At 36.6% G+C, this 22,918-nt stretch overlaps 1 protein-coding gene across 8 annotated transcripts in view; it reads left to right on the top strand.

Moving 5' to 3' along the window:
* The first annotated feature begins 687 nt into the window (after window positions 1–687).
* TASOR (transcription activation suppressor) overlaps window positions 688–22,918 on the top strand; it is a 52,343-nt gene continuing 30,112 nt past the window's right edge. For 7 of the 8 annotated variants that reach the window (XM_006928878.4, XM_019823116.3, XM_019823105.3 and 4 more), the window contains exons 1-11: window positions 688–1,252; window positions 9,215–9,360; window positions 10,523–10,615; window positions 11,284–11,356; window positions 11,798–11,889; window positions 12,571–12,705; window positions 15,342–15,466; window positions 17,846–17,877; window positions 18,612–18,717; window positions 19,486–19,589; window positions 19,669–19,772. In XM_006928878.4, the coding sequence (XP_006928940.2) occupies window positions 925–1,252; window positions 9,215–9,360; window positions 10,523–10,615; window positions 11,284–11,356; window positions 11,798–11,889; window positions 12,571–12,705; window positions 15,342–15,466; window positions 17,846–17,877; window positions 18,612–18,717; window positions 19,486–19,589; window positions 19,669–19,772 (1,338 nt within the window). In that variant the 5' untranslated portion in view covers window positions 688–924. The remainder of the gene's footprint in view (window positions 1,253–9,214; window positions 9,361–10,522; window positions 10,616–11,283; window positions 11,357–11,797; window positions 11,890–12,570; window positions 12,706–15,341; window positions 15,467–17,845; window positions 17,878–18,611; window positions 18,718–19,485; window positions 19,590–19,668; window positions 19,773–22,918) is intronic. The other variant, XM_003982354.6, reaches the window with a different exon arrangement.

Here is a 22,918-nt window from a genome sequence, read left to right as displayed (position 1 = left end):
AGTCACATTAAAGGGTCTCAGGTATTGTCTGCTGGCTGGAGGCGTGTCACTGGTTCTAACGCTTTAAGATAAAAAGGGATGCATTAAAGGGTCTCAAGTATTGTCTGCTGGCTGGAGGCGTGTCACTGGTTCTAACGCTTTAAGATAAAAAGGGATGCGGGGAGTAATATATTGTAAAGATGCAGATCCGGTGGTCGAGGCAGATCACTGGGCCCAGAGGCTTTCAGGCTGTCGTCGTCGTAAGACCACTGTCTTATCTCCTCTCTCCAGGTCTATCTATGCACGCAAATACTTCACAAAGCCGGGTTCATCCTGCATCCACTGCTTGAATCCTGTTTTGGCTGAGGGAACTCGTGCCGGGGGAAGGGCCGTTATCTCGCTAAGACAGGCGACGCCTGAGCTCACGGGACCTATCAGGCGCGCCTTCCTCGCCTGCGGCGCTGGCTAGGCGCGGTCCGAGAACTCGCAGCTCGCCTTGAGCCCTGTCCACCCCGCAGCGGTCCGCGGCGTCGAGGTATTCGCAGGGCGTTGCGGTCGCCCCTTTTGGCGGGCTCGGGCGCCCCGAGGCTCCGCCCCCCAGCGCTGTCTATCCGCACCCGCGGAGGCGGGCACCGCGTCCCCATTGGCGGAGAGGCCCGCGACGGCCCCGCCCCCTCCCGGCCCCGACGCCAGCACGTTGAGTGGCGGGGGCCGGCAGAAGAACTGCCCGAGCGAGGAGCGGCTCCTAGGGCGGGCGGCACGGTTGGGGCGCCGGCGTTGGGGCCCCGGAGAGGCTGTTGGGTCGGGACCGGGGTCCGCGGCCACGGGGGGAAGGGGGTGGGTGGGCTGAGAGCAGCTCGGCAGCGAGGCCGGCCCGTCGCCCCTTCCCCCCACCCCCGCCGACCTTGCCGGCAGAAGCTTCCCGGAGCTCTTCACGCCGGCGCGATGGCGACTGCTGGGGAGACGGAGGCCTCTCCGCCGACGGACGCGAGCTGGGAAAGTGGCGGCGGCGGGGACGACGAGATGAAGCAGGCGCTTCCGGAGCTTGAGTCCTCCCCACAAAATGGCGGCGGCGGCCTCAGCATCGCGGAGCCCGGCGGCGGCGCCGGGCCTGAGGAGACAGCAGCGGCCTCGGCCGCCCCGAGCGTCAGCCACGAGCAGACTCAGGACTCGTCTGAGGCGGGCGCGGCCGCTGTGCCCAAAGGCCCCGAAGAGCCCGAAAGACCCGTTAGGAGGAGTTTTCAGATCCCCAGGAAGAGCAGAGAAAAGAAAGGTGGTGCTTCCCCTCTCCCCCAACCCCTCTTTCTCTCTCCCCTCCATCTTTTCATTAGAACCTCTCTGTCTCCTCTTCCCACACCCATCCGAGACACGTAAACACGCATGCAGCGCCAGCCGCCTCTCCCCTCACTGCCACGGCCACCCAGCTGCTGCGCCTGGTGCGAGAGGAAAGCGGTGGAACCACGCTCCCCTGCTCCCCCTCTCCCCGTGGAAGTTGGAAGTAGCTCAGGTTTGAAGCTTGTCCGTAAGGCTGCAGCTCCCAGAGAGGAAAGATGGTGCTCGGCGCCCCTCCCTCCCAACCCCTGAAGGCACAGAAGCTGGTGTGTCCTCCTCAGGATGCTTCTGACAAGTCTCACTCTGGAAATAGCCCGTGGCCGTGGATTCTGGGGCTTTCTCCAAGGCCATTGCATTCAGAGGACCACGAGTGCTTCTCCCTATGGAAATTCTTCAGCTAGAAGTGTCTACTTGAAATTTGCTCGATGTCAGCGTCTCCCCTTGTTTAGAAATCTCCATTAGATGTGATCCATGCACACTGCTGTCTTCCATCACACTTCATTTCCATGTAGATTTTTACCCCCTTGTTCAAGCGTTAGATTAAAATAGGTCTCTCTTTAAATCCAAACTTTGGTATGTTTTCTCTTGTATTTGAGAAGAATGGGAAGGTAGGTTCTTGGTGCAGTAATTTCCCTATGGAAAAAATAGACGTTAGCTTATGCCCAAGAGTCACCAACTTGATCTTGCAGATGAGAGAACTTGAGTTGGTTTTTTGGTTTTTTTAAGGCCAGTCACTTGTTTTTTGGTTTTTTTAAGGCCAGTCTACTTTTTGGAACCAATATGGGAATAGTTACATGAACTACTTTTACGTTTTTAAAACAATGCTATATTGGGACACATTTCTAATGGAGACCAAAAGTAGTATTATGGTTTTCTATTACACTGTTTTTGACTCTCCAGTGATTTGGACTTAGTCAACTTAAAGTCTCTTTGTTTTACCTCATGGTTCAGGTTTTCATGATTTACTTTGGGAAATAATAGGAATTTTTTATTTGCAGAATGCTTTTTTATTTGTAATTAAAGTCTTAGTAGACGTGGAATCTTGATTGAAGCATGTGCTTCTTTTTTCCATGTGCTTAACCACCTCCCACTTGCACAACTGAAATTGTTAGAGCCTTGTATCAGGAAGATACAAATAAAATCAAACTTAATTTCTTTTTGGATGAGAAAACCAAGGAAATCCTTGGTGTCAGAAACCATGTTGACAAAGATGAAGTTACCTTTTGCCCACTAGCATGAGGAATGTTTCTAGAAATATCTTTTAGGTGAATTAATGTAATGTATTTTAGAGTTCAAGGGGATATTTGTAAAGGTCAAGGCTGTCCATTATTTTGGTTTATTTAGTCAAGATGTATGGTACAGCCTATATGAGGAAAGTTAGGTGTTCTTCCCAAATTAATCAATTGCTAGAGAATAGGTTGGAAGTACATTCACGTGGCCTCTGGTTTATGAGGTAGGAGATTGAACTTTTCTCTTGTTCCTAGCTTGATAAAATTTTGAAGTCCATTTTTCTCTTTTTCCTCTATTTCTTTCTTTTCTTTCCTTTTTTTTTCTTTTCTTTCCTTTTTTCTTTCATTTTTAAGTGCCCAAGAATATGGTTTATGTTACACCATAAACAATGGATGTACCATCTTTTAAAACTTTTGATAGGACCAGAATATTGGTGTAGAAAGCCTCATAGTTTGATTTGAAATGAGGGAAGTCACCAGGAAATGTTAAAAGGCACTGTTTACATGTATTTTTTTTAATTAGGTAAATCCAGAGGTTGCTGTAAAATAGAACTTTATTTGAACACACTAAAAGTGGAAATAATTGAGGAATTAGGAAATATAAAATCTAGCTGTTTTCTCCCCCGAGTCTGATGCTCCATGGGGAAAATTTGTTTTCCATTTTCATGTAGAGGCAAAAGGTTGTCAACCTTGGGGAAGTTATAGCTAAGGAAAATAAAACACACTGGACTTTCTTCATATTTAGTGAAAATAATTGATGCACTAAGCAGCAGCTGTTCAAATAATTCAATAACGACTTAACTAGAGCTTTTAAAACTTAAATAAGCAGGTATTTTACCACCATGGACTTTATCCTATCCAAACTGAAAGAAGTTAGTGCTTGGTGATAGAATTTAATAGAAAAATTCAACTTTTCATTATTTTAAAAAAGTTTTATTAGAAATGGTATAGCAGGTACTGTTAATTTCGCACTTCATCCCCACATCTTTGCCTCTTGAAAGGTATCACTTTATGTATAGGATGTGGCTAGATACTAGTTGTGGTCACAGGAGTCTTTTATCATGACTATTAAATCATTTTCAGGAGATCCCTCTGAAACTTCCAGTATCAAAGATTCTGTTGCATTCATATTTTAATATGGCAGACCTGTGCTTGTGACTGTGCGTTTCCAGTGAAACTTAACATGACTTGATTATGGTACCTCAGATATATGTGAGTATAGCTTGCTGACTCAAAGTTCGTTTCCTTGTCTTGACAGTAGCATAACATGCAGAATACTGCCATTCTAATTAATGGTAGTGGCAAACACTAGTGCTTAGTAAGTTGTGGGCATTGTTTAAGGCAGTTTACATGTGTGGACCAAATTCTATGTAGTAGATACTATTCCCATTTTACAGATGAGGAAACCGAAGTATTGAAAAGTTAAATAACTTGCCCAAGGTCACACAAATTCCAACTTGAACTTGGAATTTGAATTTAGGTGTACAGTACTTATCATTACACAAACTGTAGCAAGACTTCTTTTTTTGTAATATAAGTGCTCTTGTTAGCTTTTGATTTGACCTATTAAATTTTTTAACCAATGTTAAACTTAGATATATTTAGTATGTCTTCATCTCTGGGGTATTTTGAGATTCAGAAATTATGTTCATTATGAAATTAACACATTTAATCTGTGGTGACAGATTAAATGACCTAACTTGACTGGAAGGGTAAAATTTTACTCTTTGATGTATGTTGTGTTTATTGGCTGGGCTCTTCTATAGTGTAAAGAGGCACTGTTCTTATATTTAACCAAATTGTACAATTGGATTTTGTCGGTAGATGTTTCTCTATTGCCTTCTTTTACTCTAAAATCTAATACTATAAGTCATTAAAAGTAAATTAAAATTGGCAATTTGATATAATTTTTCCCTCCAAAGTTCTTGGGACATGAAGTAGTGATGATTCATTTTCTGGAAAGTGTTTATTGGTCAATGTTTTTTTTCTGTAGGACACAAGACTAACTTCTCATGCACCTGCGTCCATACTGGTCTAGGCTAGCGCAATTAATGGCTAATTCTCCTCCCCAGCACCCATCTTTTCCCACAGAATTTGCAGTTGTCTTTTTTAAGACTTGGAGCAAAGTTTCCTTTAAGGAAATTTGCATCGTGTTTCAGTAGTTGTATATGAATGACTGGGTTCTAAGTACCACAGATTTCCCTATTTACAGGTAAGCAGGGAAGTATAGGCGGAATCCAGTTATCCACATAAAACATTTGATAGGTGTGTATCAATTTTAAGTAATGTAAGTAAAATTTTCTTTGACCTATTCCCTGGGCCAGAAAAAGTCAATAGTTTTTAGTTTTAGTCATATTTGTACTTGTTTCTCTAGTTCTCTGCCAGCGTATTCGTTCTTAATTCTGTATTGTGTTCAATCTTGATTTAGAGATGAAACGTCCATTCCTAAAGCATTATGTCTTTAGCAATTTTATTAGACTGGAGAAAAGTGATTTTTAAAATATCTTTCAAATAAATTATTGGAAGGAACAAATGGCTAGACATCAGAGAGATGGATTCAGAGAATTGAACACACATGATCTGCAGCCTACTCTTGGCTATTTCCTTTTCTTCCATGAATTAGTTACTTTAAATTGGAATGTTTATTTCACATTGGCTATTTATATGTTTTGATAATAGTGGTCTATCTTTTAAAAGTTTAGCTTATTTTTACATATATATATAGATGGGTTTTTTGTTTTACATATATACATAAATCGTAATACAAACATAAAGATTGGCATTTACACTAAGTAAATTGGTAAAAGTAATTGAAAATTGTTCCTTTGACAAAGGAACAAAGCTGTTGCATGACTTAAATTTTATGTCTATTCCAACTGCTTAAATAGAACATTAAATTCAATACATATTTGTATGCTACCAGTAGTAAAAAATATTTAATGATAGTATGGATAGTATGGAGTCAGGAGACCTGAATTCTAGTTCTAATTTTGTGATCCATTTTCCTTGTCTGAATTATAAATCTAATGTCTTTTTAAATCTGTTCTTCAGTCCCATAAAACATCTATTATCAATTTTGTCCGTAAGGAAACCTTGTAAATTATGTACATCAACTCATTTCTGACATGTATGTTATGGAAATCCTATAAATAAGCAAAATCGTGTTTCTCGGTGTGTAGAGGAACTATGGTTACTTCTGTTAACCTTTAGAACCCTAAAAAGGGCACGTTGGCTTTTGGCTCTATTAAAATGAGAAAAACAAGAGATTTGATAGAAGAGACACATAAGAGGGTAGAAAGAGCATAATCCTGGACATCAAGTTCTTTTTCTTTAATACCTAATTTTCTGTGTCTAAGTGTTCTATATGATTTCTTGGTCTAAAATGAAGAAACAATTTTATTCTCCCAGTTCTGTAATGATCAGTTTCAGCTCTTACACACACACACACACACACACACACACACACACACACACACACACACACACCCCTCTTCTACTTAGAGTTCAGGATATAAGATTTGGAGCTAGGCAGCCTGAATTTGAATCCTACCTGCCCTGTTATTCACAACTATGTAACCTTGGGTCATATTGGCTGTTAGCTCTCAGGTTCATTTGTGAAATGAGTATAATTGAACTAAGTAGGATGGTTTTAATGATTAAATGAGATCATTCATGTAAAGCTCTTAGTATAGTTATCTAAATATTAATAATGACCCACTAGTGGTTAGGCTCAGTAATTGTCAGAATCCAGAAAACAATATATTGGATACTGACTTTTCATAAGTGAAATAATTATCATATAAAATGTTCTGTTCCCCATTTGGATAATCACAGGGTTGTTTATTAATTGCCTCAAATAATGGCCTATAATTAAGATTATGATGTATACATGTTTTAAGAGAAGTGATAGGATATGTTGACCAAGGGATGTGGAGTGTTAAGAGGATTATTAAGGACAAAATAGGCCACTAGGGAATGTACATTCAGAACAAAAACTTGTTAAATTTCTAATTATGATTACCAGCACTTTGACTTGAAATCCTTAAAAAGAGTTAACAGCATAATTTTATTTTTGTAGAAATGAAAACTGGGAGGAAAAAGAGAAATTACAACTTTGGCCTAACTAGTAAAGCCAATGGAATCATTTGATATATAAAATAACTAGGACACAGGCATCTTTTTCTATATTTTCATTCACAAGAATGTTTTCCCCCCACTGGCAGTCTACTTGAGGACACTTGACATGACTATAGGACATTGCTTTGGAATGAAACAAATGTTAAGTACTTTTCTGATAATTGGAATGTTAATTTCTCTATAAACTTATATGATGAAATTTTCCCCATATGATTAGATTGATAGTCAAAATAGTGTTGGGACAGCTGAACTAAGGAAAATGCTTTATGTAGACTTGTAAGATTTCATAGAAGTTTAAAGCCACATGAAACTTTTGCAGAGGGAGCATTTTAGATGTCTGAAGTCACTTAGAAACAACAAAAAAAGGAACCGTGCATAAAACCCAATTTTTGAAATCATGCTTAACCCATTTTGGATGTGAAAGCCGATAAAGACTATTCCAAATACATGCTGTTCTCCTTGCCAAGTTTTTCCCAATTTAGTTGGGGACAGTCACAAAGATGTTTTTTCCTATTCTGTAAAACTGATTTTGACTTAAGAGGATTTATTTCAGAGCTTATATTTTGTTTTACATATTACTGAATTATTGAATCTGTGGGACTTAATTTAAGATGACACAGCAATGATACTTTGGTAGGTGTAGAATATGTTTGTATTCAGTATAAACTTTTTTTTTAAGTTTATTTTGAAAGAGAATGCAAGTGGGGGAGGGGCAAAGAGGAGGATAGAGAATCTGAAGCAGGTTTGGTGCTGCCAGCAGAGAGCCTGATGTGGGGCTTGAACTCATGAATAATGAGATCATGACCTGAGCCAAAGTCAGCTGTTTAACCAACTAAGCCACACAGGCACCCCTCAGTATAAAAATCATTGAGAAAGTTTATTCTCACTTTCTTTACAAACTTACTTATTCAACTTACTTGGGTCCAGTGCTCACAGTTCTAGCTACTGGCATATGATAAAGGTAGAGTAATAAAGCACATATGGTTCTGGCTCTCGTGGAGGTTACAACAGTAGAGGTTACAACAGTAGATTATTGAATGTATTCATCTGCTACAAATTTGATTATAGGACACTTTGTGTTTAATTGTTCTATTTGAGGGTTGTTGTTTTTTTTTCTGATTAACCCTAGTCAGTGTCTTCATTGCATTATAACTATGTTGGCTTTATTTCTTTATTTTAGTGTGCGATCCCAAAGTAGTGGGCACCGTATATACACATTTTGTCATCGATATACACATTTATACACACGTTACAGTTTTACAGACACTTTTGTAATAATATACATGGTTTGGTGAAGGGATGGATGGATATGTCATTTGACATGTCCTTTAAAGCCTAATAGTATGTTTAGAAAATACGGTGAAAATATCTTATTTGCTGTCTAGTACTGTTAAGAGTACGTACAATTTTTAGTAGTAGCCTAAAAGTATTTTGACCGTGAAATTTATTGACTCTTTAGAAATAGTACCTCAAAAGAAATTAAGGTAACACAGTATAACCAAGTTCTATGAATGAATACTTCTATATACAGTGAAATATAAGTAGTTCCTTTTTTGGCTTGGGGAAATTTTATGTACATAGATTCTTGAAATTTATTATTAAGTTAAACTATTTCATGCTTGAAGTGGAAATTTGAAATTATTAGACCAGTAATCCACTGGTCTAAGAACAAGTGGATATTTAAGTATTTTAAAAATTAAATGGGTTGTGGAATAGTTGTAGGTGTGGGGAGTAAAAACTTTTATTGTCTTACTTGAACAACAGATGTTGTGCTTAGAGCTTTTTCTGTGTATTGTATCATGTGTGGCATGTAGAATTTAGTGGTTATTAGGATAGCTGGAATGAATTCTTACAGGTAGGAGAACTGAGCTTATTTTTGGTTAAGTGAATTGATTTACCCAGGGACTTCCACAAAGCTAGTAAATGCTAGATCTGATATTTGTGTCCATGCTTCACTCCAGAGCTCTACATCTTTCCATTTCACTAAGCTTTCATAATGTCCCACTACTTTGTATTGGTAATACAAGAAGCCAATGGATGCAGGGTATTTTATTCTAACGTTAGTACTAAAAACCAGGTAGGGTAGTTTTATTATATAGATACATAAGTATCTTAAATGTTTTTATGCATTCATTTATGCTGTAAGCATTTAGTTTGCTCAAGTAAATGGTCCTAGACCTATTTCAGTGTAACATAAAAAAGGAGTGGAGACAAGTTGAGCTTATGCACAGATTCTTTCTTATGAGAGTCTTTATGCAATTAAAGTTGCCTGATGTAACATTCTTAAGGTTTGCAAAATTGTAACCTGCTCGTGCATGTGTAACGGCCAGATACTTGTTGCTGAAGGAACTGAACAATGTAGGCAATTGATTTTTATTTTCTCTCTGTTAATATGTGTTTCTTTTGAATATCACAAAATTAGCCTTGATGCCTTATTTCAACTTTATTTAAAAGTTATAGTAAGCCCACAAAAGTTTAAGAAATTACGCTTAAGAAGGAATAATCTTAAAATTAATGTTTGTTTTGTTTTGTTTTAGCACTTTTTCAGCCATTAACTCCAGGCTCTCGAGAATTTGAAGACGTTCTAAATATTCTCCATTCATCTTACCTTGAACCAACCTCAGTAACAAATTTTAACTACAAACGTGCTTGCTTGATACATAATGAACTTTTGGAAAAGGAGGTAAGTTTTAAATAGTACTTATTGTAAGATTCTTCATAACCAGTTAATAGCCTGGAAGTTGTTTTATGTTCCTTTTCTTTAAAAATGCTAGTTTTGGGAGAACCTGGGTGGCTCATTCAGTTTAAGTGTCTGACTTCAGTTCATGATCTCACGGTTCGTGAGTTTGAGCCATGCAGGCACCCAATAAATAAAACTTAAAAAAAAGAGATGTAAACAAAGGGGAATAGTTAAGTATGTAAGGTAGTAAATTTAAGTTTCATGTAGATTATAAACGTTTTTAGGAAAAGCCAGAATGAGGAATTCTGCAGTAATACAAATGAGATGTTTAGAAATATTTTGTGTTTGTTGCTTTCTAATGCACATGAACTACTATTAATTTTGTACTTTTGTAAAGTGGTCAACCCAGTGCTACCAGAATTGAACTTCGAAGGAATCCCTGAAGTTACGGCTACTTGAGAAAATTAAAACCTTGATAGTTTGATGTGATTTTAGGGTGTGATAGGGATTATTTATTAACTTTATATGAAAATTTTGTCTAACAATTCTTTAATTACTGAACATCAGTAATGGCCTGAATACTGCATATAAATCTCTTAGATGTATGTTCCATATTTTGAATGTATATCCATTTGCTTGTATCTAAAAGTGAAAGCAGTTTGGGTGACTTGCAGTTGAGTTATACTTAGAGGATGTCACTTTTATCCAGGAAATATATATGGAGTACATCTTATGTACTTGGCATTGAGAATGTAGTTATAAAGAAAACATTTTTCCTTGTCCTAATTGAGTTTATAGTCCAGAAGTTGGCCATTCCGCAGAGATTAAACCACCTACTTTATGCAGTGTACCATGTTATGTAAAATGAGAGATCCAAAGGTAACTATTAACTTAAAAATCTGTGGGAGAGTTGGAATATGGCAAAATTTTAGTAGACATTTAGTTAAAATTCATAGATATTAGATGTTTATTTGATTATTACAAGGTATAAAGAGCTAGTTATAATGGGGTAAAAATTAATCGAAGCATAGAAATTATAGGGAGAGAAAAGATCATTTCTGCTTTGGTTACATTTGGGATTTCTTAGAAATAAAATTCCTGAAGCTATTAGCTTGAAAGACGTAATCACATGCTAAGGAGTTATTACAGATTTTATTTTATTTAGTTCACCGAAAAGCGAAGAGAACTGAAGTTTGATGGTCGTTTGGATAAAGAACTTTCGGAATCCTATGCATTTCTTATGGTTGATCGATATCAGGTGTGTGAACTCCTTTTATAAAAAACAATTTGAGGATGTTTCCACTGTAAGTTACTAATTTTGCAGTGTGAACAATACACTTGGTAATTATAAACTAATGTTTTACATTTTACTATAAATGATATGTGTAAATGGATATATATGTGGAAGAAATGATTTAGTAGGGCAAGATATTTCATTGTTATGTAATTTATTGTTCAAATGTGCTTATTTTTTCTCTGACCAAGCCTATTTTCTTTGCCTAGGATGTGCTTGATAATAATTTTCTCTTTATTAAAGTAGATTATCTTCTGTATTGTTGATTATATGTACTAGGAGCTGTTTTGTCTCCTTTAATTAAAGTTGTGTAGGTGGAGTTACTTTTTCTTTAAATGTTTTGCCAGTTCTAATTCTCTTTAAAAGGGAATGTTTGTATATACGAGTGGCATGAATTCTGAGTATCTGTCACACCTAGTATAAACAAAAATGGATATCTGCTATGGTTACATTGGAAGCATAAGCCAGTTTCACACTGATATTTAGTCATAAATTGTCATGTGTATAAAATTTCTATAATGTAGAACTTATAGGGTTTAGGAGCTTGTATTTTATTTAAAACACGTTTATAAATTATCTTTTCATGTTTTAAATGTATTATGATCGCAAGATGAAGTGTTTTGTTTATTTAGGTGCAAAGCATATGTGAAAAAGGATTACAGGTGGGCCAGTCCAAAATAACCATTCTTGGCAGTCCTTCCATGGGTAATCTTTTTTTTTTTTCATTTATCTATTATTAAGTTGCCACTTAAACATGTTTAATTTTGTTGCAGTCCTTATAATTAAATTCATGTTTGCTTTGTCACGTTCTCAGAAAAAGGATAGTTTGAAGTTATGCAGCGTAAAACCAGTTTTACCCTTTGTTTCTGATTTGCATACTTCAAATTGATCAAAGATTATTATTTTTTTAACTCAGTCCTGGTGATTTTGAGAAATTTGGATAGTTTCACAGGTTTTTTTGTTGTTTTGTGGTTAGGTTTTGTTTTTTGTTTGTTTTGCTTTGGATTAATATCCACTGTCTTTACTGCCATTACATTTTTTTTTAAGTTGTCATACTTTTTCTCTCATCATTAGATTGAATGTTTGAATTTTCTTTTTAGTATTTGTGCCCTTATTCAAATTCTTTAATTTTTCCCTCTTTACTAGGTATCTATCTCTCTAAGTATGCTGATTTATTACAAGCTAACCCTTTGGAAGCTGGGGCAGTGGGCGATGTTGTTATTTTTAAAATAATGAAGGTAATTTTAACTTTTACATTTCATATATCAAAGACAGCATTTGGTTTGGATTTTAGTTGGCTCTGTCTTTAGGAGTTTGATTAAATTAAAATTGATGCTTGCTTTATTTAGTAGATAAACATACTTTGAAGAGTGGTTTGCCATCTTTAATCTATTTGACTTCCTTTCCAAAGAAAAGAATGAAGAGGTAATACAACGGTAATGTCATTTAGGCTAATGAACAGTGTCGTGAATAAAATTTTTATTTCCTTGGGGCGCGTGGGTGGCTCAGTCGGTTGAGCGTCCGACTTCAGGTCATGATCCACGGTTTGTGGTTTCGAGCCCCGCATCAGGCTCTGTGCTGACAGCTCAGAGCCTGGAGCCTGCTTCGGATTCTGTGTCTCCCTCTCTCTCTGCTCCTTCCCTGCTCGTGGTCTGTCTGTCTCTCTCTCTCTCTCTCTCTCTCAAAAATAAACATTTAAAAAAAATTTTTTTTATTTCCTTGTTATTAAATTCAAACAGCACTTTTTTTCATGGTTAACTCCTTTTTACTGCTTCAATATTGGTAAAAAGTGTTGAGTGTTACCAGGTATTAAAGGAAAGAACTGTTGTCATAGGTGATCTGTATTCAGAGAGGTATTTTGTAATGTCATATAGTCAATAATTAGGTTAGGTGGACTTAAAAGGTTTTCTTTATTTTAGGGTAAAATAAAAAGTTTGGAATCTATATTAAATAAAAGTGCTTTGGACCCAACGCCGAAACATGAATGTCACGTGTCAAAGAATGCCAATAGAGTTACATCACTTTTGGCTTACAGAGCCTATGAGCTTACCCAGGTAAGTGCCTGGATTCATTTCAGTGTTAATGACTTCATATCTGTTTTGTCATCAAATCCTTTAAAATGTCTCCTTTTCTGTACCTTCTGCCACCACACCAGTCTAACCTCTGGTGTCCATATAACACTACCAGACTCCAGTGTTTCTCACTACTGTTTGTTCCGTGTTTTCAAGACCATTCAGAAACCTAAGTCTTGTGGCTCCCCAGACTTAACAAAGTAATACATTCCTTAGTCTAGTTCTTCCTTCCAAGCTGATGTTTTGTATGATTGCTGCCCTCAGTAAACCTCATTTTATTTGAAGCCTAGGCTTCTCTTGGCCTAGATCCTGGCCTAGAAAGATATCCTGTCTAATAAAATACTACTCATTCTTCAAGGTAAAGTTAAAGCCCCTTGAATTACCTTAATTGATGTAATTTTGCACTGTTGATTTGATATTTTTTATTTTAACATTTTTCTAAGACTACAAACTTAGAGTTTTCTAAGATGCAAGTTTTATTCAGATATAATTGATAATACAGTAAACTACAGGTACTTAAAAGTATAATATTTACCAAATTTTAGTCATTTTGTTTTGGAAGTGCACACGCGCAGGCAGGGTCAAGGGAGAGAACCTTTTTTTGTTTGTTTGTTTCATTGTACTAGTTTTTTATTGCTGCATAACAAATTACTACAAATTTAGTGGCTTAAAACAACACAAATTTATTATTGTACAGTTTTGATGGGTCAGGAGTCTGGGGACAAGTTAGCAAGGTCCTTTCCTCATGTTTCACCAGGTGAATCATGGTGTTGGCCATTGCTGCCATATTCTCTGAGGCTCAGGATTCTCCAGAGAGAGAATCTCAAGCAGGCTTCACACCCAGCTTCTTAAAAAAAAAAAAATTGTGAGTGTGAGTGAAGCTTTTGTGGGTTTTTTTTTTTTTTTTGTGGTTTGTTGTTGTTGTTTTTTTAAGTAATCTTAATCTCTACACCCAACATGGGGCTTGAACTCATAAACTCCAGATCTAGAGTTACATAGTGTACTGACTGAGCCAACCAGATATCCTTGAAACTTTTTTTTTTTTTTAATTTTTTTTTCAACATTTATTTATTTTTGGGACAGAGAGAGACAGAGCATGAACGGGGGAGGGGCAAAGAGAGAGGGAGACACAGAATCGGAAACAGGCTCTGAGCCATCAGCCCAGAGCCCGACGCGGGGCTCGAACTCACGGACCGCGAGATCGTGACCTGGCTGAAGTCGGACGCTTAACCGACTGCGCCACCCAGGCGCCCCTTGAAACTTTTTTTTAATTGAAGTGTATAGTTGACTTTTTGAAGACTCTGAATGGGCAAGACATATTGTTGAGGGCTTTCAGCAAAAATTATGTTCACCAAAGATGTCTGGGCTGACTTGTTTGTTTGCCTTCTGAACAGTAGTTGGAGAAGGTAGCAATAGGCTTTTCTTTTTCTTTTTTTTGTATAGTTGTTTTTGAGAGAGAGAGCGTGCGCATGAGCAAATGTGGGGGAGGGACAAAGAGAAGGAGAGAGAATTCTAAGCAGGCTCTGTGCCATCAGTGCAGAACTGGATGTGGGGCTCAAACTCAGGAACCTTGTAAGCTGAAGTCAAGAGATGCTTAACCACTGAGCCACCCAGTGCGCCCCCCCCCCCCCCCCGCCCTTTTCTTAAAGCAGTAGGTTTTTCTAGCAGAACTTGTAAACTGGCTTGATGTTTCCAAAAAATTTCCAGGCATTTTTAGAGCAGCAACAATATTGAAAATCAGTAGTTTCCCAAGGGAATAAACTTTGAAGGACAATGCTTTCTTTATAAACCAGGGCATTCTTTTTAATGAAAATCACTACTCTGGGTTGGTGCCTGGGTGGCTCAGTTGGTTAGGTGTCCCACTTCGGCTTGGGTCATGATCTTCCAGTTTGTGGGTTTGAGCCCCATGTCAGGCTCTGTGCTGACAGCTCAGAACCTGGAGCCTGCTTCGGATTCAGTGTCTCCCTCTCTCTCTGACCCTCCCCTGCTCTCTCTCTCTCTCTCTCTCTCAAAAAAAAAAAAAAAAAAAAAAAAAAAAATCAGAAAAAAAATCACTAGTCTGTGAGTCACAAAACCCTAATGAATGTTGTGAATAGGTGAAGGGGAGAAGCAGATGGGTAGTAAGACAATTAGCTACGTTTGTCTGCTTAGTCTGTGGTTAGAGCCAAGAATATATTTTTCTTTTGAAATAATGAACAGAATACTAGATTTGGTTGAGATTGTGTCCTTAGCATTTTACTTTTCGGATCGAATTGACTTTTCTGGGCTGGCTTGGAGCTTATAAATGTCCATTTGTAACATTTTTATGAGGAAATTTGTTGCACATACCGAGCCCTCAGCTCTTTAGTAATAAATTTTTCAAGTACCTATTAGTGCTCTGGCATGATTGATTGATTGATAGGTAGGTAGATAGATAGATAGAAGCAGAATATTTTATACCATAAAATGAATATAAAGTGCAAATTATTTTAAATAAATTAACAAGCAGTGCTTAAAGATACTTCCTGTTAGAGATATTTAAATGGTGTTATGTTTCTCTAAAGTCAGGCAACTAAAGATTCTACTCTGTACCTTTTTGTCTTTTTATAGAAGTTAATTTTGCATTTTCTTATTTTTAGTATTATTTTTATGAGTATATCTTTGATGAACTCAGGCGAAGACCAAGACATGTGTGTCCATATGCCGTTGTATCTTTTACTTACAAAGATGATATACAAACTCCGAAGTTTGTACCTTCATCAAGGTAAGACTCATGAGTTTTAGACATCATTCAGAATACTAATTTACATATCCTGCATGGCCTAGAACACTGTTTTCTTCCCATTTTTTTTCTTGCCTTGCAACTAATTAGATGCACAGTGTTTATGATGACTTGTAAAAGTAGAGTGTGAAAAATGTACTTTATATGCAACTAAAATTTACTTAAACCTCACCAGTTAACCCTTTTTTTCTTGATATTGAAGGTTTGCATAGTTGAGTAAAATGCAGCTTTTATTTGTTTATTAAAAAAAATTTTTTTTTGATGTTTATTCATTTTTGAGAGAGAGAGGGAGACACAGAATCCGAAGTGGCTCCAGGCTCTGAGCTATGGGGGGGCTCAGGGCCCTATGCAGGGCTTAAACCCAGGAGCCGTGAGATCATGACTGAGCTGAAGTCAGTCGCTTAACCAACTGAGCCACCCAGGTGCCCCTAAAATGCAGCTTTTAAAAAAAAGTAAAAAGCTCCTACAAATGAGGAGCTTCTACAAAAGATCCCTGATCCTACCTCAAACAAATTAAATCAAATGTGTATTAAGGAGCCTAGGCATTGGTAATTTTTTTTCAGTGTTTGTTTGTTTTGAGAGACAGGAGGAGCAGAGAGAGAATCCCAAGCAGGCTGTGCTGTCAGTGCAGAGCTCAATGTGGGGCTCAATCTCACAAACCGTGAGATCATGACATAAGCCGAAATCAACGAACTTAGCCCTCCCTAGGCATTGGTAATTTTAAAAGCTTCCAGGTGATTCTGATTTTCAGTGAGTTGAGTACCACTGATGATTTCTTATAAGCTTTATTTATTTTTTTTTAATTTTTTTTTTTTCAACGTTTATTTATTTTTGGGACAGAGAGAGACAGAGCATGAACAGGGGAGGGGCAGAGAGAGAGGGAGACATAGAATCGGAAACAGGCTCCAGGCTCTGAGCCATCAGCCCAGAGCCCGACACGGGGCTCGAACTCACAGACCGCGAGATCGTGACCTGGCTGAAGTCGGACGCTTAACCGACTGCGCCACCCAGGCGCCCCTCTTATAAGCTTTAATACAAAGTGACCAAATGCAAAGTAGTCTCCCTTATTGTTTCGCCCATGTGGTGATTCCAGAAAAAATGTTGGTAAAATTGAATAAGTAAATATATAGGGATGTAGGTGAAATGGTCAAATGTCTGTTTAAAGTTATGTATGAGCCTTATTAATTTAGAAATACTGTTTTTAAAAAAGCCACATATCATGAAACACATTTTTGAGGTCAACCTTTTCGTTGGTTTTCCAGATCAAATCATCCTGTCTTTCTTTAAGTTGTTTGAGATCCAGCACACTTATTTCATGTCACCAAATAGCCCTGGTAACCATCCATCCATAGCCATAAGTAGCAGTTCATATGTTATCCAGACACTTGTGATTTTCATTTTTCTTGTGGCTCTGTGTTTATGATTTCCATGATAAATTTACAATAGGGCCTTTCGATAGTAATCTTTAAAAGACATCCACCACTTAGTAATTATGAGGTCATACCTCCATGAATTGTAACTGTGTTAATTTTTTTTTTTTTTTTTTTTTTTTTTTTTTTTTTTTTTTGCCTCTTCTTTGATTCTATCTTTTGGTCTCCATATCATTTAAAAATGAGCATTGTTTGAACACCTTTGCTATACCTCAAATGCTGCTATGAATCATTCTGCCTCAGGGCCTCTGCATTTACTGTTCTCTTTTCCCAATTAGCTACATTGTTTACACTAAAAACCTTTATCAGATCTCTCCTTAAAGGTGACTTTATCAGTGAGGCCTTTCATGATTTTTGTTTTTAACCCCATAACCTTATTGCTTTCTCTTTTTCTGGTTTCACTTAAAACCATCATCTGGTAAACTATATACTACTACTTTTGGTTGTTGCCTGGAATCTTCATGAGGTTGTAAACTCTATGAAGGCAGGGGCTTTGTTCATCCTGGTAATCCTGTTATCTAGAACTGTGCCTGGTAAATAATAGGAACTTGGTAAATATTTATTGAATGATGAATAAATACATTTAAGTGTATTTTGAGGCTATTTTTTCAAATCTTACCACCAAAATAAAGTAATTCACAGAGACTTTAATGGACTCTGTTTTCTCCTGATGACTATTTTTGGGGAAAATAGCTCCCATAAATTTGGACAGATATGATAATTTGAGCCAAGTAAGTAATCGTTTTCTTCATATAGACTTGGATGTATTAAGTGTTGTAATAAGTAGTTCATATGTATTTCCCACTTGGATAAAAAGGATTTAATTTTTCTTGTACCTATGCCATTAGGAATAGTGCTTATGTCAAGATCCTGAATATTAACTTTCTTGTTACCAATCAGTAATGTTTTCTTTTCTTTTCAAAACTTGTAGATCTAACAGTTTCAATGCAGATAGAAACACTGGTAAGATTCTTTTATTATTTTCCTTTAGTTTTATAAATTGGAAGAATACATAAAGTAAAAAAATTAGTGTTTTGCTTTATTTTTATAATGAACAAAAATCTGCAAAGTATGATAAAGGGGGTGAGGCCATGTTATGATATAGCATCAACATTTGGTTGTCCAAGCATAAGGTCTTCTTTAGAAGCTGCTGAAACTATGAGTAAACCAAAGGATTTTAGCACTTTGATAAAAGTAAACAAACAAGCTTTACAACTTAGATAATTAAAATACATTTATCAGAAGTTTAGGATTTAGAAGACACAGAAAAGATTAAAAGCAAAACTGACATTTTCTGTCATCAAGTTTCTCCACAATGAAAAGAAAGTGAATAGAGAGGGTAGGAGATGCTGTGGGGATTTGTGATTTGTGTAGTTAACTGGATTTAATATAGTAAGATAGTCTCCTTTGGGTGAAATAAGAAGGCAGTAAATGCTTGGTCTTTGCTCTTCAACTGTCTGATATGAGGACATTTAGACAAATTTGTTAATTTTTTGCAGCTGGAATAATCCTGTAGGGGAAAAGATACCTGAAACAAAAATCCTATTATTTGAACTCTCTCCTAAATAGCAATGTCATGGGTGTTTTTTGTGTGATTTTTGTTTTTTGTTGTCATAGATGTTTTTCCCTTATTTGTAGTAAACATGTATTTGCTTCTGGGTTGCTAGAGGCTGAATTATATCATTCTTTTTATTTAGACAAATTTAACTACACCTTGTGGAAAGGACAGCTTTTAAATAAAGGAAAGCTTTTGTGTTATATTTCTCTGAGGTCAACCACTCGTGCTTTTTTGCCTATCAAGCTGTAAGTATGTTATAAGAAATAGCAATTAGCGGTTGCTCGATATAGTTTCTTCTTTTGCTTTTTATTCTTATATTTAAATTTTGCTTTGGTCCACAAGAACTTCAATATAAATGTCGATTTGTTTTAAAAGATTGATAACTTGGGAAACACAGTTGGCAAAATGGGCCCTCTGCTTTTCTATCTTGGTTTGAGAATGGGCTAAATAGTCATATACATTTATAGCATAAAAGTTTCTGAATGATTTTAAATTTTAAAAGTAATTTTTCAAAGTTTTATCCTAATTAGATATATTTGTCATTTAGCAATTTGAACATGGTAGACCTAAAAGTTATCAGTTCTTTGTTGGAAACCTCTTTGATGTGGTGAGGTAAGTTAAAATTTATAGACTGTTTTCAGTCCTGTGCAGCATATATTAGAATAGAATGGTCTAAAATGATCTTTTGCTACCACCCAAACATTATGGGCCTTCATTAAATGTTTGATGATTACTTTCAGGATTCATACTCAAATTGTCTTAATAAAAGGACAGCCTTTAATCCTTTATGGTTAGGAAAATTGGTGTTATAAGATTAGCTTCTGGCTTAAAAATGGAAGGTTGGTGATATTACCAGTCTTCCTATCTACTTCTCTATATATCTGGGCTTCCCATTTCCAATCCTCTTTAGAATCAAGTCTAATATTAATAGTATGTTGTGGGTGGAAAGGAGATAACATTGCTAGAGTTAAAAATACAGGTGAGGCAAACATACTTTTTCAATTTTCTTTCAGTCCCGAAAAGTTAGATGTTGAAACAGTTATGAGTATTGATCATCTGAAACAGAAAATCCCTCCGGCGCTGTTTTATAAGGAAACATACTTAGGTCCAAGTGAAGGTAAGTAATTTAATTTTATTAAAATATATAAGAAGCAGATTTGATTTGAATATTTACCTTGTATTTTTTCTTATGTCAGTTTTGAAGAATGGAATGTATTGCAGCCTTTATGAAGTTGTAGAAAAGACAAGAATTGGAAGTAACATGGAGAGTTTACTACAAAAACTAGAGAAAGAAAAACTTGTGAGTGAAAGGTTTTAAAATGTTCCTCATTCTCCCTTAGAAATAAGTGTTTGAATAAGTGATCATATTAATATTTCAATTTATTTCATTTTTGCCTCAGAGTACCATAGGGTCTCTGTCTTTGTTGATATTATTTAGTGAACCATTTTACTATGGCCTTTAGTAGTCGTCGTCGTTGTTTTTTTTTTTTTAAAGCCATGACACTAGACCTTCTGCAAGTCTTCTCCATGAAGTATCTTTATTGTATTTTGTGATTGTGACAACAAATATTTATTGAATATTTTCTTATGCAGGGTGTATAATTCCAAAAAGAATGAGATAAGGACTTTTCTGGATCATATACAGAGTGATAAATGGAGTTACTCAATATGGTTTGTTCTAGTAGGACTGTGCCATATTTGAAGAATCATCAGAACAATTGCTTGGTGAGGTTGAAAGAGAAAGGAACACTAGAGTAGTTGGGGGAAAGTGGTAGGACTTGAGACTAGAAAAGTTGTGGGGGTGGGGCCTGTGTCCTGCAGTGTTGTGTAGGCAGTGTTCAAATGTTTGGAATTTTGGGTGTGATCCTAAGAGCAGTTGGTTTTAAAGGGAGCGCAGGATATGTTTTTGATTGTGTATACAACATGATCAGATCCGTGTTTGGGAAATTTATTTGGTTACTCTGTAAAGAATAAAGAGGCGAGATGGGGCAGGAAAGTAGCATTACATTAGAGGGTGGTGGTGGGTTAGAGGAGAGAGGTAAGAACGATGATATAAGAAGAGACTGATTTAAGAGCTGTTTACTAGGTAGTATCCAATAATAGATACTGATTTTATTGAGTTTAGATTGAGGGTTTAGGTCAGGCATTAGTTGTGATGGGTTTAGGAAAGAACAAGATGAATACATGCTATTATGTGTAGTTCTGCTGAAGGAGAGGAGTTGGTTACAGAGAGGGGTTATTCCAAGGTTTCGGTTAACCTTGGAATGTTGATGAGACATTTCAATAGGGGAGGAAGTTTTTTGCACAGATATGCCATGTGATAAAAGCTTTTCAGCAGTTAACTTCTTTCTACTCATTTTATTGAGCCTCAATTTCCAGGTAGTCAAATGGAGGTTACTATCAGTGATTTTCAGAACTGACAACTGCATTTTTAATGGTTATGTAGAATTTTGTTGTATGCATATTTATTTTCTTAACCCATCCATTGTTTAGAGTGGCAGAGTCAAATTGTGTACAAAATTTATAGGCAGAGTTTATATACTTATGAATTGGTGGACATCTAACAATAATTTTTTGACTAACCAGCTGGAAATCTTTGGACTGGGCATCTTATAACACATACATATGGACAGATGCACATTCACCACATATGAATATACTCTTATATTTACATTTGTTTGTTTTCTTCTGAAAGCTTGCCTAATACAACTATTCCTCACATCAAAATCTGTTTAATTCCTGAGTTCAGAAAGTGAAAGTTCAGATTGTAGGTTTGGGTATGGTGAGATACTGGGTTATCCAAATCTGTTCAGTTCTTGCATTTCAGAGAATGAGTATTGAGAATCTTGACAATGAGGAGTTTATCAGAAAATTACAGTATCTTCCATTCTAATAGTGAGACTCGGGATAGGAAGATACTGGTATCTTATTCTTCACCTGAGCAAGTACTATATTAGATTCTTAGAGGACTGGGTTTTCTCAGGGTTAAGAAATAGAGTAAGATCCTATGTGTTAGAGGGCATGAGCATTCTGCAGGGGTATACTACCTGAGTCTAACGGAGTTGAGGTATTTTTGTATAGCTATCCCTTTTCCTGCAACCTCATTGGGAATTATTCTAACTATGGCTACTTTCTTCATAGTTCTAATGAAGATGGGAGATGCATTGGGGACTGTTGAGTTCTCAATAGTTTTATCTTGAATATGCACACTAAATGTTCTGAATCAGAGATAGATTTAGTGAATACCTCACGGTAGTAAATATATTGGCCTTCCTTTCCCCCCTAGTCTTTAGCCTTAGGGCATCCCGAGGAAAGACAGGTCTGTTATCCTGTGCAGGTGGCTGGATATTCCACAGGCAAGGGATGAGGAAAAATTACTTTTCTTTGCTTATTAAGGGAAGAAGGCCACTGTCTGCCTCCCCTTCTGGGAAGTTCTCCTTGAAAATGTGATGAATATTAACTCCAATACTGTGGTAAATAAATAAAATCTCTTCAGGATACATTCAGCCCTCTGGAACTTAAAACATAGGAACTAATCTGTGCTGTAACCTCTTGTTCCTCTTGTGTACCCACGTGGCACTCTCAGGGAGATAAGAGAAATTTAATTATCTTTTTGGATCAGAGCAGTTACTTAGATAATTGGCTATAAAGTATGTGAGGAGTAAAATATTTCTGGGGGAAGTGAATGCAAACATTTCCCTATCTGTATATTTACTTTTTTGTGCATCAGAAGGCTAGTTTTGGAGGACCACAGAGAAATTAGGGAAATTTTATTTCCTCACAAGGAGATTTGTAATATAAGTAAAATTATATTGAGCTTTCTTTTGGTTGGTGATAAGTTAGTAATTCTTAAAACTAACTTAATATAAAGGAAAATGATATATGTCACTAAATTTGAACGTTATTTCTGATGTGAACACTCTTCTGTATATCTCCCAGTGTGACATGTACAAAAATTTTTTCTCTTGGGCATATATCTAGTATATTAGATTTATTATCGATAAGTAGAATCATTGAATCATAATTCTACATGACTAGCTTTACAAGATAATGTCATATTGTTTTAAATATCTGTACCAATTAAAAAAAATATTTGTACCAATTTATATCCCTTACTACCAGCAAGTTCTCGTAAATTCACGGTTACTAGTATAGTCAGACTGTGGCATAATCTTGCCAGTATGGTAGGTATAAAATATATTGTACTGTGATTTTAGCCTGTATTTTCCTGAAATATGATGAGTTGATCATCCATTTATGAATGTATTTCTTTCCATATTCAGCTGCCTATTGTTTGAGTGCTTTGTGTTTTTATTTTATTATTTTTTTTTTTTACTATTTTATTTCTTAAAATTTGTTAAATGTTTATTTTTGAGAGAGAGAGAGAGAGAGAGCAAGCAGGGGAGGGGCAGAGAGAGAGGGAGACACAGAATCCAAAGCTGGCTC

The sequence above is a fragment of the Felis catus genome, chromosome A2 (assembly GCF_018350175.1).
Source record: "Felis catus isolate Fca126 chromosome A2, F.catus_Fca126_mat1.0, whole genome shotgun sequence".
In the NCBI taxonomy this organism is placed as follows: Eukaryota; Metazoa; Chordata; class Mammalia; order Carnivora; family Felidae; genus Felis; species Felis catus.
Note: the sequence above shows the minus strand (reverse complement) of the source record. Positions and strands in the feature narration are given on the sequence as shown.